This window comes from Narcine bancroftii, chromosome 9 (genome assembly GCF_036971445.1).
Source record: "Narcine bancroftii isolate sNarBan1 chromosome 9, sNarBan1.hap1, whole genome shotgun sequence".
Lineage (NCBI taxonomy): Eukaryota > Metazoa > Chordata > Chondrichthyes > Torpediniformes > Narcinidae > Narcine > Narcine bancroftii.
In genome coordinates, this window is record NC_091477.1 from 87,661,512 (window position 1) to 87,677,599 (window position 16,088).

The window sequence follows — 16,088 nt, forward strand, 5'->3', positions numbered from 1 at the left end:
CAGGTAAAGCAGACCTATATTCTGCTACCTATGAACTAAAATTACCATTAGTTTCTTATAAATTAAAATGGATTATATTTGGACAGATCTGCTTTCAAATTATGTCAGCAGGATTTGAATTCAAGTTTTAGAAATACAATTAAAAATGAGTGCAGTAAATTCTCTTGGACAATTGGCAGCACCTCCTCTTGTCCTATGGCAAAATAATGCCAGTTTATCCATGTTAACTGTTGGTAATGATAGTGCAGTTTGATTTATTTATCAGTGTTGTATAAACGAGTGATAAAATGCAAAACAACTGATAGTCTTGATTGAATCCATAATCCTGGAAGTGGGAGTAAAGCAATGTGACAATCCAAGATACTAATAATATCATCTTAATAATTTAACAAATATTAAGATAAAGCCAGAGGCCATATTAGCTGATTAAACAATAAGTCTGCAGATGCTGGGAAACTGGAGCAATTTAAAACTACTGGAGGAACTTGTTGGGTCAGGCAGCATCAATAGCAGACAAAATTTTGGGCCAAAAAAAAACTTTTATCAAGAATAGCAACAAATGAGCAGACACTTGAATGAAAAGGTGGGGTGGGGAGGAGCACAGGCTGCTAGGTAATAACTGAATAGAGGTGGAAGGGGGAAGAAACAAGCTGATAAGGGAAGGGGCAGGCAGTTGATAAAAGATGCACTCTGATAGGCCAGAGTAAGGGAAGAGCTGAAGGAAAGAAGGTGAAGGTGACCAGGCAGGTGGAGAGGGTGAGGGAGGAGAAAGACGAGAAAAAGAGGAGGAACAGGGACAGAGAGATGAGAGAAAGCATGGGGGTGAGGGCAACGACCAAACACTGGAGGCCAATATTGATGCTGTCTGGTTGGAGTGCCAAGATGGAACATAAGGTGCTGCTCCTCCAATTTACATGTGGACTTAATCTGGCAGTACATTAGGTCATGAACAGACATTTCAGTGTGGCATTGGGGTGTGGAATTGAAGGTGTTAGCCACTGGGAGATCCTTGCTGTTGCAGCAGACATAGTGGAGGTGCTCAACGAAGCGATCCTCCAATCTGCATCCAGTCTGGCCACAGATATTGCAACACAAAATAATTTCAGTCTCTTCACAAAAACTTACCTCATCTTTTTCAATATCATCATGATCTATCTCAAACGAATGTGAAGGTAGCTTCTCTGGCCTCAACTGTTTTCTTTAAAAAAAACAAAACTTTTTATTACTAACTGGTTAATGAGGGTCTTAAAACAGTCTTATGTTTCTTAAATTATGTTTTAAAAATTTACCCACCCTTATTAACATAATTGATTCATTATTTCATATATTTCATTCCATAAATATTGATGTGATTTTGACATTCAAATAATGCAGTTATTTCAGTTATTTGGCTCATATGCATCAATCAATGATTAGAAGAGAATTGAAAGTAGACATCACCCTTAACCCCAAATAGTACCTGGCACCACGCCCTATTCAAAAGCACAAAATTCCAGCTTGGTTTTTCGGAGCAGCTCTGAGGAAGTGCTATACAATCAGAACTTACTCTTTAAGATGAGTCATTTATCTGAAGCCAACTTGGTCTCTCTTTCAGATAGAAATAAGCCAGTGGCCTAAGTGTTGAATTTCACACAGGGAATTTCCCTATGTATCAGGAGCTTCATGATTCCAATGCAAATGTACATCAATGTGAAAATTTCATTTTTAGAGTCCAATGACAGACAGGCAATTTCCTGGAATTGCCTTGCAGTTGTACTGCAGAATCTACCTGCTGAATGTGTCCTTGAATGGACCTTCCCAGTCACTTTGAAAGAGTGAGAGAGGGGTCAAGTTTCAAATTATTTCAATTGTTTGAATGAATTAAGGCAATTTAAATGTCTTCAGTTTCATTTAAGCATTTTAAGTTCATATGTTTTAATTCTTAAAATGAGCTCATATTTTGAAAACAAAAAACATTTTCATCGTTAGTGAATATTTTTGATAACGTTGACTCTCAAATGATTCTGTGGGCAGGAATTCCTCCCAGAGAATTGTCTGCCTTTACTTTCAAGAATTACGAAGAAGTATTCCAAGATTTCCTGACTGATATTTATCCCCCAATTAACATTTTCTGTTTATGAAAGCTGGCTGTGCCTTAATTTACTGTTGCATTTGCTTGATTTCTAGACTGCGCTTGGCTCAAAAACTATTTTAATCATTCTGAAGGAATGTGGACCTGTTTTTTTTTTAACCCCACTCATCCCACACAATCATGACAGGAATTCCCTTCAATGACATTGGTATAAAAATAAAAAAACATAAATATGAATATGTTGGGGTATGTTCATCCATGAAAGGAAAGAAGATTGGGCTCCGCTTTTTTCATTTGTTTCTAATCTATCGAATTATTGTAGCAATTGCACAACTTGTCCTTCAAACATTTATTTGTATCTATTTCAAAGTAGTCATTCAATATTCTTCAACAGAAAACCAACAGTACTGGATTTGCATTTAGAATACGATATTAACCTCACAGTTCGGCGGGCAGCAACCTCCTTTGAAGAAGACCGCAGAGCCCACCTCACTGACAAAAGACAAAGGAGGAAAAACTCAGCACCCAACCCAACCAACCAATTTTCCCTTGCAACTGCTGCAACCGTGTCTGCCTGTCCCGCATCGGACTTGTCAGCCACAAACGAGCCTGCAGCTGATGTGGACATTACCCCTCCATAAATCTTCGTCCGCGAAGCCAAGCCAAAGAGAAGAAAAATTTAAAAAAAACTTACTGAGGTAAACGTTTAAGATCCCCTGAATAGTCTTCATACTTGTAGTTCACAATATTCCAGTTGGAATTGTAGTATTTGCAGGCCTAAGAAAATTAGACAAATTAAGCTATCCAGATTATTTCAATTTTTCCATTCCTTGATAAATCATTGAAAGAAAGTTTGATTATTGATGTGTACATCAGAGAGAAGAGAGTGCTGGCAGTGAAAAATCTTAGCAGGGACTGGTCCCAGAAAATATCGATGAAACCATTAGAAGCTTTAGTTTGGGATATCAAAGACATTGCAAAATCTCTGGGCCAGGGGCTATAAAGTATTGGAATCATCAGCATGTTGGACAATTGGACAAGGGATACAGGAGTGGAGAAGGGTGTTCGTGGTGAGGGATGACAGAGTTGTGGGCCTGAGTCTTGGTCCATGCGGTACATTGATAATATGTTGGTACAAGTTGCTGGAACAACTCAGCTGGTTGAGCAGTATCTGCTGGGGAAAAAGGAATTGTGATAGATTTAGGTTGGACTTGAAACATTGACAATTCTTTTCTCCCCACAGATGGTGTTCAACTTGCTGAGTTCCTTCAGCCGCTTCTTTCTGCAATAAAAACATGATTATGTCCTTCATAATACACATGATCTTACTCCTGGCTCAGCATGAACTGATTTCCTCAGCAAAACTCCAACCAAAAAGAACTTTGTGCAAGAAATATCATGCAAGAGCAACAAATTTGGCAAGTTCTCAAACAAATCTCCTAAGTGACACAAAAAGATTGCTGCATGTTTACATTTTTCCCTTCTCTTTTAGTGCAACATTTTTCTACTTCACTTTTGTCTTTACAACTCTAATTGACCCTTATCTATTGTTCTCCATATTTCTTTTGGTTAACTGGAATGCCAATTTTGATTGAAAGTGTCATATTGCTCTAATCAGCATTCATGGACCAATATTTTCTTTTGGAAAACTGAAAGAAGTTTGACTTGTAAAATATGCCATGAACATTAGGAGTGAACTCCCAGACAATATTTATGGAAGTAAAATTAGAAAATCACATTTGTTTATCAGCAGACTTTAGGTAGACAAGGCATATCAAATTAATTCCTATTCTTAAAAATGTAGATTTCCTATTCCTAGCTATTTTGTTGAAACATTTAGAACAAACAAGAAATCAGTTGTTCAGTTCCCATAACATTCTACGCTTGTCTTTACCCTTATAGAGTGAAGATGCTATTTATAATTTGTCAATTACCATAATGAGATAGATTTACTCTGCTGGAGTGAACAATATCCCTTTTATATGCTTCTAATTGATGAATATGGGGAATTAAATTAATGACTATCCTTTACTATATCAAGTTTACTGTACAGTAATTATAGAAAGTAGTAATTGTACTGAGAGTCCACATTCTTTTTTTAATTTTAAAAAATTTAGACGTACAGCAAGGTAACAGGCCATTTCAACCCATGTGCCGCCCAATTTACACCCAATTAACCTACACCCCCAGTACATTTCAAATGGTGCTCCCGGAGAAAACCCATGCAGACAAACTCCATACACATGGCGCGAATTGAAATTCAGTCCCAATCGCTGGTGCAGTAAAGATGTTGCACTAACTGCTATACCAACAGTACCAGTTATTGGCTAATTTACTCTCAATTGCTGGATGTTCAACAAACCATGGTGGTTGTTTACAGGAGACTGACAACTTTATTGGCAAATCCCAGGAAATTTTATTTATGGACTCATATGGGATTTGATTTGCACTGATTTTCAGATTTATTGTCAGAGTACATACATGACATAACATGCAACCCTGAGATTCTTCTTTCTGTTAGCAAGGCAGAATTACCACTTATTCGTAGTGCAAAAAAAACTGTACACAGCATATACCTATAAACATATAGAGAACTGTAAACAGATAACAAATGTAAACAAAATGTGCAATAAAGATTAAAAATATCAATAAAGTACAAAAGAATCTTTAACTGAGTCCCTGATTGAGTTTATCGTTGATGTGTCTGATGGTGGAGGGATAGAAGCTGTTCCTGATCATGTGGTGTGAGTCTTGGCACCTATTCTTCTTTTCTGATGGCAGTAGTGAGAACAGAGGGTGCGGTGGGTGGTGTGGATCCTTGATGATTGCTGCTGCTCTCCCTGTAGATGTTCTTGATGGTGGGGAGGGTTTTTCCTGTGTTGTCCTGGGCTGTATCCACTACCTTTTGAAGGGCTTTACTCTCATGCATATTGGTGTCCCGATATCAGACCATGATGCAGCCGGATAGCTCACTTTCCACCGCACATCTGTTGAAATTTGTCATGGCGTCTAGTATCAATTTCTGGTATGAATTTCAAAATTTCAAAATGGCAGTGAAATGCCCAAGCACAAAGTGCTATGGGACAAGAGAGGGCAAACATATATTCAAGAGTTCTGTTGTACTGGCAGTAACAGCAATTTGTGATCTCTTCTCTTCTTGGATGTTTACACCATCTTTCTCCAACTACTCTCTGAAACTTTCTTTACTCTCATCTGTCAACTTACTCTTGGCCTTCTGAGTTTTGCTTTTCCATTCAGCTGCCTTTTCAACACTTGGCACAGTAGCAAGGACGTTTGCATCCTGAGCCCATCACCAGGGCAAAGTGAAACCTTTGTTTCTTGTTGGCTTACTCCAACAAGCAATTCTTTTCCAATAATAGCTTGGAGCGAATTGAGCTCAAGTATAACGAAAGAGGCCAAAGTGCTGCAGGGACTTTTGAATTTGTTGTTAGTATTGATCAATTTCACGGCCAAAATTATTGACAGCTGTTTATTTTGTTACACAATTTATTCTGATTTTTTTTTGGTCCAGTTTATTCTTTGAATATCTGGTACCAGATATTCTATATCTTCAAGATCTGAGTTCAGTATCAGCATTCCTTAGCATAACATGGTTGAATGTCTATGAGGTAAAATGTGCTCTTTATTATGCAGGTGGACACTGAAATCAGTTAATTTAATTGCGATTACTTCTGAAAGAAGCACACAAATATATACCCTCAAAATTGGACAATAGTAGTGATGTGCTCTGCTACACAGATGGAAAATTTAGATCTCAAAGATGTTGACTGCACATGAGAATTTTATTTCACCCATTATACCTGTGTTTCCATATTGCAGTAAAATATATCGCTTATCCATATCTTTATCTGATGCAAATATTTATCTAGTCTGGTCTTAAGTAGAGCTAGAGCCTCATCTATGACCAACGGCAGGAATTCATGCTTTAATGATACATGGTTAGAAAACTTCACCTGGACCTTTTTTTCTTGCAGACAGTAACTTTAAAACATTGGCTGAAACATACAAAGAAGCACCCTATTATTGTCAATTTTGGGCAATAATGAGAAATGTCAATATTATACACCTCTCAGGAGACAACAAAGAACTCCAAAGTGGTAATTCTAGCACAAGAGTGACAAGTGATCCATTTGTTTGTTTTCTTCTGAAGTAGAGACAAAAATCAAATGAATTTAATAGCAACTTGTTTATTTCTTGAGAAAGGTTTGTAAAAGTATTTAAATGATGGCGGACAAACTTATCACCTCTGAAGTGTGCAGCCATTCATATCCGTTAAGGTGGCATCAATATAACCAAGTTTCTGAGTTAGGGAGAATTTCCATTTCTAAATTTTGCATAACACAATGTTGCAGTTCATTAGATTTTATAATGAAATAAGTAGTAAAAGCAACATTCATTAATCTATCTCTTTATAACTTTTGTTCAGATTAAACAGGAAGGGCTCATGAGAATTATAGGTCATACAGGTAGGAACTAAAGAAAGGGTTGAAGTGAGCTAGAAGGAGCCATGAGATTAAGGAAAACCCAAAGGTTTTCTATACTTAAGTGAAGAACAGAAGGATGACAAGTGTGAACGTAGGGCTGCTTAAGGATAAAGGAGGCAAAATGTGCCTAGAGGTAGAAGGGGTTGGGGATGTCCCAAATTAATGCTTTGCTTCAGTATTCACCAGAGAAAATGACCTTCATCATGGTGAGGTCAGAATAGAACAAGCTAATGCACTGGACCATGTTGATATTAAAGAGTAAGTGCTGGATCTTCTTAGAAACATTAGGATTGATAAATCTCTGGAACCAGACAAGATATACCCCAGGTAACTATGAGAAAGGAGGGAAAATATAGCTGGGGTGATGATCTTTGCATCCTCCTTGGCTCCAATAAACTGTCCTTGAATAAGGTGTTGTGCATTTTGCAACTCCTATGTTTCCTATGTGACAGGAAGGGAGTGGGGTAGGGGGGAGAAGGGAAAGTGACTGGGATCTTTTAATCCATTGACTGCTTTCTCGAGGCGGTAGTCAAGGGTTGTCAGAGTCGATGGAGGGAAGGTTGGTTTGCATGATAATCTGAGATGCATGCACAACTCTCTGTAATTTCTTGTGGACTTGGGCACAGCAGGGGCACAGCAGTCACCTGATCAATCTGTGATGCATCCAGACAAGATACTTTCTGTGTTGCATTTGTGAAAATTGGCAAGAGACCCAGAGGACATTAAAGGAAGTAGAAGCATTGATGCACTTTCTTGGCCTTGAATGTGAGTAATTATATTTTTATGGGCAAAATGTGTTAATTTAATTTGCCAAGATCATCTTCCTCTGTCTATCCATCCCATAGGATGATGATGGTTCCTTTCAGTCAGTTTGTGGGGTTTGATATATGCACCCTGGAGTGGCTGTACAGGCCGATCCTTGTCAGGCCCTGCTTGCCACATACTTGGCAGGTGAGGCCTGGAGGGGCAGCAGGGCAGAAGCTTTGTTGTGGTACTTCCTGTGCCTTTCCTCTGTTGCCACTTTGAGCTTGTTCTCGGCAGCATCCACACCTTATAACCCCATTCTGTAGAAATGGACAGTGTGTGTGTGAATGGATTTTAAGGGAGTAGGGGATTGCACAGGTCCCGAACCACCATCCCAACATCCTCTTCTGGATCCAGGTGTGGTTAAGTCCAAGATGGCTGGGGGAAGATCTGTTGCAGTTAATGGCCAGACCAAGCTTCGATGCGTGGGATGCCGTTTGTATGCTCCACGGCATGTGTTTGCCAGATGGCCACTGACCTTACGAAGGTTTGTCCGCCCTCTAACAGATCTTGTTTTCATCCTGCAGGATGTTTAGCCACCCTCGCATCAGGCAAGCATGGTGGGGGAGCCGGTTTAGTTGTCGACCACCCAAACTTTGCGACAGGTAGTCTGGGTTACATGGTACCAGCAGCACTCAGACATGTGACCTGACCTTGTCAAGAGAGAACATAGAACATTGCAGCACTGTACAGCCCTTCGGCCCATGATGTTGTGCCAACCTTTATATATCTACCAAAAAACCCTTGATTTTTATTTCATCCATGTGCCTAAGAGACTCTTAAGTGCCCTATTATTCCAGCCTTTATCACCACCCGCCAATGAATTCCAGGCACCCACAACTCTCTGTGTAAAAAAACCTACCCCTAATGTATCCCCTAAACTTTCTTCCCTTCACTTTGTACAGATGACATTTGGTGTTTGCTACTGTTGTCCTGAGAAAAAGGTGCTGACTGTCTACAACATTATTTATGCCCCTCATAGTCTTGCTCCAAAGAGAAAACCCATAGCTCTACCAACCTTGCCTCATAATATTTTACAACCCAGGAAACATCCTGGTAAATCTTCTCTGCATCCTCTCCATAGCTTCCACTGCTTTCCTGTAATGAAGTGTCCAGAAATAAACGCAATATTCTAAGTGTGGTTTCACCAGAGATGTATTGACCAATAACAGTAACTCACAAATACTGAACTCAATCCCCTGATTAATTAAACCCAGCATATAATTGGCCTTCTTAACTGTCTTATCAACCAGCGCGTGGACTTAAAGAGATCTATGAATTTGGACCTCAAGCTCCTTCTGCTCTTCTGCACTGTTAAGTATCCTACCATGAACCATGTACTCTGCCATCAAGTTTGATCACCCATAATGCATCACCTCAAACTTATCTGGATTGAACTCCGTCTGTCACTTTTCTGGCCAACTCTGCATCCTGTCTACTGCATATACTCATGTAAAACTCAATACCATGTAAATGTTGACCCTCCCCACTATTGCTTACCACCCATTACTGGCTGCCTGCCCGCCTGCCCATCAGAGCTCCCAATGCCTCAAACACAGGCTTACCAACTGATCCTGGCCACCTGCCCATCAAACTGCTGATGCCGATGATGACATCAATACTAGCCATGGTCAAAAGTAGAATCCATTTATTAGTCAACTCCATAAATTTAATGTTAAAAAAATGGTCTTCAAATTTCAACTTTTACACATGTGTATAAGGTATATAATGTTGTGACCTGTGACAGCCTTCAACACAATCTACAACACCTCCAACCTTCATATTCATCCAGATCATTTATAAAAATCACAAAAAGGGGTCCTGGAACATACCCTGCAGAAAACTGAGTCACTGACATCCAAGCAAAATACTTTCCATCCAGTACTATTCTCTGCTTTCTAGAGGAAAGCTAATTTTGTATCCACATAACCAAGGTTCTCATGCCCTATGACTTTCTGAACTTTCTGTCAAATGCCTTACTAAAGTCCATATACACATCTACTGCCCTACCTTCTCTTTCTTTAGTTACCTCCAAAAAATATTCAGTTAGACACATAAGGCTTTCCATCACAAAGCCATGCTATCTATCCCTGAGAAGTCTGTACTTCTCTAAATGCTGGTAAATCTTGTTCTTAAGAATCTTTTCCAATAGTTTGGTGAACACTGATGGAAGGCTCATGAGTCTATAATTGCCAGGATTCTCCCTATTACCTTTTTTAAACAAGGGGATTACATTTGCCATTCTCCAATCCTCTGGCACAAAGATCATTGCCAATGCCCCAGCAATCGTTTCCATCACTTACCATAGCAACCTGGGGAATATCTTATCCAATCCTAGTGACTTATCAATCCTAACATTTTTAAGAAGATCCAGGATTTCTTCTTTCTTAACATCAACATGGTCCAACATTTAAGCTTGTTCTATTCTGACTTCACTTTGATGAAGATCATTTTCTCTGGTGAATACTGAAGCAAAGTATTAATTTGGGACATCCCCAACCCCTCTACCTCTAGGCACATTTTGCCTCCTTTATCCTTAAGCAGCCCTACATTCACACTTGTCATCCTTCTGTTCTTTACATAAGTATAGAAAGCCTTTGGGTTTTCCTTAATCTCATGGACCCTTCGAGCTCACTTCAGTTCTTTCTTTAGTTCCTACCTGTATGTCCTAAAATTCTCATGAGCCCTTCCTGTTTGATCTAAACAAAAGTTAAAAAATGATAGATTAATGATTCACTAAATGTTGCTTTTACTACTTATTTCATTATAAAATCTAATGAACTGTAACATTGTGTTATAGAAATTTGCCCTAACTCAAACTGGTTATGTTGATGCAACTTCCAAATGTTGAGTCCTTAACAGACATGAATGGCTGCACATTTCAGAGGAGATAAGTTTGGCTGCCATCATTTAACCTTTACAAACCTTTCTTTAGTCTTTTCATGGTTGCACGTCAGCAGCCAAATGAACAAATCATTGATAAACTTTAAAAGTTGATACTTTAATGACATTCCTGAAATGTAATCACATAAATTCATTGCTACTAAAGTTAGACAACACAGGCAATTTGTCTTTCATATTCTTATTACGTGTGAACAGAAGTGCGAATCGTTTTCTTTTTCAATTCTATTCATACCTACAGTCTTATTGCACACATCTCGCATGGAATTTTATGTTTGAGATATTAGGCATCATTAAAATGGCAGAAGCAAAGCAAATATTAATCTACATTTAAATTCCTGGAACAATTAACAGTGAAGTTCAGGTATAGCTATCAGAATATGAACTCTATCAATCTCCAATAATATAAACCACTCACCTGCCAAAACTAACCAATTTTCAATATTCTTGAAAAGGTAGAACTCTTTACATCTTTAGCAGGAATAATAAACCTTTCCCCATTAATAACCTATCTGGAGTCTTTATGGGATTAGAAAATAATTTATTTATGTGCTGGTCAAATCAGGATGGTATATTTTATCAACCCATAGTTTGGTTGATTAGAGGTTCTCATTTATCACATTAATCAGACAGGTTTAATTGCTTTTTGTAGCTATAAACACAATTGCTTAAATGTAATTGCAAGCACAGGCTTTTGTTGACTGTTTTTTAGCTCATGATATTGAAATAAATATCAAAGATATAATAAAAATAATATAAAAATGCCAACAGTACATTTTATTAATGAAATAACATCTAAGCAATAAAATGGAAACCTTATCACATTATTAAAATGTTAGATCCTGCTTTTGCTCATTTTCATATTTATGCTGTTTGGCATCTTTTTAACATTTTGACATCAATTTTATAGAAAACTGTAAAATACAGATTCATCTATCACAAAATCCAGAATACAACTTGAACTGAAACAAGACAAATGATCTGCATTATTATTAAAGACATAAAATCTGGCAAGATTTAAGTGTCAATTTTGAAGAAATGCAATTGAAATATTCTGTGCACTGTTTCCCCATTTAAACTACACAGTTAAGAAATCAATAAAAATCACCCAATTAACCAAAAAAAGACCTTATGGATATTTGTGAAGGAATACAAGATTGAAAATCAACCTGCAGCCCTTAAGGCTGTTCACCATTCATTTAGTTCCTGTCTGATTTGTACTTCAAGTCCATTTCTATTGATCATTACTCCAGGATCAATGGTAACCAGACCCACAAACAATCTATCAATCTCAAATGATCTCACTTTCTCCTATACAAAGTAAAATATGAGCAGAGTACTGTGAAGAAATTCTGCTGTTCAAAGTACAGTTGGTGCTTGCTTATGCAACTGATACCCTTCATACATTTTTCTCCTTAAAATGCTGGGACTAGTGACTGGGCCCAGCAATCAAAGTATGGTTAACAATAACTCGAGAACACCGAGGAAATATTTAAATTGAAGATTCAATCTTTTGAAAGAGAAAAAAAGGCGAAAACTTGACGGATAAAAAGACTGCTCAGCTGCAGGCAAAGATCCAGGAAAGAGACAGACTAGATTGTTTTTGACAAGAGATGGCTAAGTTAAAATAGAAGAATCAGAATCACAAATTTAATGGCATGAAATTAAGTGTTTTGGGGCAGCATCATAGTGCAAACATTTGTATTATAACCATCTTACAATATTACTATAAATTAAAAAAAATTAAAATAGTAGTGCACGAAAAGTAAGGCAGTGTCTTTGTTCATTGATTATTCAGGAATCTGATGGCAGTGGTGAGGTAAACCACTGTTATGCGATGATTGGCTGCTGCTGGCTGGACACGGCTCCCAAGACCAGTCCTACCCATAACTTGTTGCATGCTCTCCAGTCATCCTGCCGTGATTAGTCAATGAGGTTGATGGATGCTCCAGTCTATAGTTAATAAAAGCCTATCAGTTTCACAACTTCAATCTATTGTGATTATTGCTGGTGCATCAAGTGGGGAAGAAGCACTCCTTGTACCATCGAGTGCTTGTCTCTAGGTTCCTGTACCTTTTTCCTCATGGTAGCAGAGTGAAGTCAAGTCAAGTCACCTTGATTTATTGTTCAAACCATGCTGGCTTGGTAAAGACAAGATTGTGTTTCTCCACAACCAACATAAATATAATCAAAGTTAAACACATTAAGATATTAAGACATATACAGTAACAGTCCACAGTACCCTATCCACAAATATTCTGGGCATTCAGGAGACTGATAGCTTGGTGGAAAAAGCTGTTCCCCAAGAGGGCATGGTGGGGGTCTTTGAGGATAGAGGCTGCTTTTTTAAGACACCGCATCATGTAGATGTCCTTGATGGAGTGAAATCTGGTGCCTGTGATGTCATAGGCCGAGTTAACAACCCTCTGGAGCCTATTCTTGTCCTGAAACTTGGTGCCTTCATACAGACAGTGATGCAACCAGCCAGAATGCTGTCCACGGTACACCGGTAGAAATTTACGAGAGTCTTCAGTTGACATACAAATCTCCTCAGATGCCTCACAAAGTATAGCTGCTGGAAAGCCTTCTTTGTGATTGTATTAACATGGAGGCTCCAGGACAGATCTTCAGAGATACTGACACCCAGGATTTGAAGCAATTAAAAGATGTAAGAATATTAGTTGTTGTAGCTATTTTAAAACATCACCAATAAAATAAATTATATTGGAAAATATAAACGACATGTTCTCCAAGCTCCATTCAGTTTATCTGGGTTTAGTGCATTAACCCACTGAACTGCCAAATGAGAAATGCTGATAGAAAGGTAATTTAGGGATTCGTTTACTTAACAGCAACAAGGATGATGCATGCCTGCTTCTGCAGCTGCACACTGAGCCTCTGGCACCAGGTTCCCATTTACTCTGACTTTACCATGACTTGTCCACTGAATTTCCCAGTACTCTAATCAGAGGTTCTCTATCAAGATAGTTTAAACTGGACAACAAATTTTTCAAATGTTTGCTTCCAGAAAAAAATGGGGATAATGATAGACAACCTTAAACTGAACACAAAGATAATTTCATATTTGCTGTATCATGTAGGAGGGTGGAGAAACATTTATTGAATCACATATTGATGCTGATTGCATTAGTTCAAATGACCTAAAATGTTTTGCCGCTGATTTTTTTTTGGACATAGCATCTGGTGCCTCTCATGTCAGTGTCCAACAATAGCCAGCCAGCATTGAAAGATTCCAGTTGCCTTAATAATGCTTTATCACGGTTTCAATGTCCTGTTGAAACCTTTCGCCATAATCGTCATTTACTGCATCAAGATCAGCAGGGAAGAAGTCCAAGCGAGAATGCAGAAAATGAATTTTCAATAATGTGCTACACTTCATGGTTTTGTATGTTTGCAGCATGCTAAAAATGTCAGGAAATCACTAAAATAAGATACATTAATTTTTTTAAAAAAAAGGTATGTGATAGGAACATTTTAAGGTGATTTTTGTGATTAGCAGTCCAAAATTCATAAAATAAATCCAAAAGTGTTCAGGAAGTAAAATCTTTATTGTTCAGTATAATTGGCAGTTTAAACTGGCTAGATGCCAAAGGCCAAACTGAAAAGAAGGCTCAGGCCAATATATTTGGCCTTGTTTTCCAGGAAAACGTGAGATGTGTGCCTGGAAAACTAAACTTTCTCCCCTAAAACTGGTACAATGACAAACTTATGTCAAGCTAGGAATTTGAGAGCACCAACTTGGGAGTCCAGGAATGCCACAGATGTGAGGCATCAATACCTATTCTGTGAACTGCCTCACGATGTGGACTTAGAATTTCACCCACACCCTTAGGCACAGAAGAAAGAACACTGCTCATTCTCATAGTAATGAGCCACCTGTTCGGCTCCGTGTGATCGAATGAGAGAGCCTTTTTAATCTACAGTATTCTTTTATCAAGATTGGTGTCACTGCCAAAGCCAACATTTATTTCTCATCCATAATCCACCATGAGAAGGGTGGTGGGCAGGCTTCATGAACCACATGTCATGACACGACTCCCAAAGTGTTATTGACCAGTAAGTTGCATTATTAGATGCTGCCATGATAAAGGCAATACATTTCCAAATAAGGATGGTGGGCAACCTGAAGAAGGACCTGTAGGTGGCAGTGTTTTGGACAGGGTTGGAGGTATTGTTGGAGCAATTTATGCAAGTCACTGCAGTGTATTTTGTAGATGGCCCATACTGTCCACCACAGGTAGAAGAAATGAATGTCTAGGGTGCTGAAGAGTGAGAGAGTTAAGTGGGCTACATTGTCTTTAATGGTGATACAACTGTACCAGTAATTCCATGCAGCTGCTGCATTGTACTTGGTGGCAATGTTTTGAGGGGTCAAGTTGAAAGTCATTATTTGGAGTCTGATTTGAGTTTGTAGCTACAGAATTTATGTGGCTGATCAATTTGTATTCCTGATCAATGGTAATCCCCAGGTTGTTGCTGATAGGGGGCTTGGTAGGTTTGAAATGGGGACAGAATCTTTTGAGCCTAGAATTTAATAAGGAGGCTTGGAATGAAGAGCATGTGAAATAGCAAATAGCCTGAATGATGGGTATGATGGAGTCCAGAGGACCATTGTGGGGTTGTGGTGTGTGAAAAAGGGGATTTCAGGTTTGGGATATATCATGTATTTCAAAGATAGGAAAGAAAGGGGTCTTCTTAATCAGAAGACAGAATTTTGGAAAAGGGTATATCACAGTCACTTATCAATTGAGCTTTAGTGCTCATGAACAAAGCCAACTTAATTTCTAAACATAAATTATGCATTCTTTTCAAGACAATATACTTTTGAAAGTATGGAATCCTCTAGATAAATGAACAAAGTGATTCATAAACAACATTGAAACTTGCTTTATTTTTAAATCAAATCAATGGCATTGGGTTCTATTGATCATTTGAGGTTCTATGCTATAATTTTAATTGCAAGTTCAAAATAATATTGCCATTACCCAATCTTATCACAGAAGAAACCTACACATGCAGTTAAATGCAAAATTCCAGAAGTCGCCATCAGTGGCTTCCTACTTCTCCAGTAGCCATGATGTGCGACAACCTGCTCCAATTTAACAGCACCAGTGAATTGACCAGAATTTAAGAATCTACAAATCCTTTTTGCTGTTCAAATAGCCCTAAAATATTAAGCTATGTTGCATGAAGTTTGACTTGAAGTTTGAATTACAAACTAGTTGAAATTACTATCTAAAGACCTCTTTAGATATAACAAGAAATGTTTTAACATATGAACTATCATTCATGTTTTAAGATTTAATGCATATTTAATAAAAATAATATATAACTAATGTTTATATTCATAATATTTCAGCTTCTAGCTTAATTTAATGTTCATTTACGCTGTATCAAATACTGTATTTAAAACATTATAAGCAGTGTTTTTATTAACCTCCTGGCTTCTTGCTTGTGAAAATTCTTCAATATGATAGTTTTCTTGACATGCTTAATGCAGTATGTATATGTATGTATTTATGTGTGTGTGTGTGTGTGTGTGTGTGTGTGTGAGTGTGTTGTTACAAGCCCAGAGGACCCCAAAACCCAGCAGCAATTTGTCATCAAGACAAATGGTTACTTAAACAAAAGTTACTCTAATTATCTTTTAACATGAAAACAGGATCAAACTTTAAATTATTACTATTAACTTAACAAACCTGACTTAACGGCCTTCTAATTCTAAGCACTAGTGTATGTAATGTGTAAGTCAGTTCAGAAAAGTTCTTTTTTTCCACAGTCCAATC

The 16,088-nt window shown here is 38.0% G+C and overlaps 1 protein-coding gene across 1 annotated transcript in view; it reads right to left on the reverse strand.

Annotated features, from left to right (window-relative positions):
- dock10 (dedicator of cytokinesis 10) overlaps positions 1–16,088 on the reverse strand; it is a 175,742-nt gene that overhangs the window by 111,452 nt on the left and 48,202 nt on the right. The window contains exons 4-5 of the mRNA XM_069896750.1: positions 2,766–2,848; positions 1,126–1,198 (exon numbers count right to left, since the gene is read on the reverse strand). Coding sequence (XP_069752851.1) covers positions 1,126–1,198; positions 2,766–2,848 — 156 coding nt within the window. The remainder of the gene's footprint in view (positions 1–1,125; positions 1,199–2,765; positions 2,849–16,088) is intronic.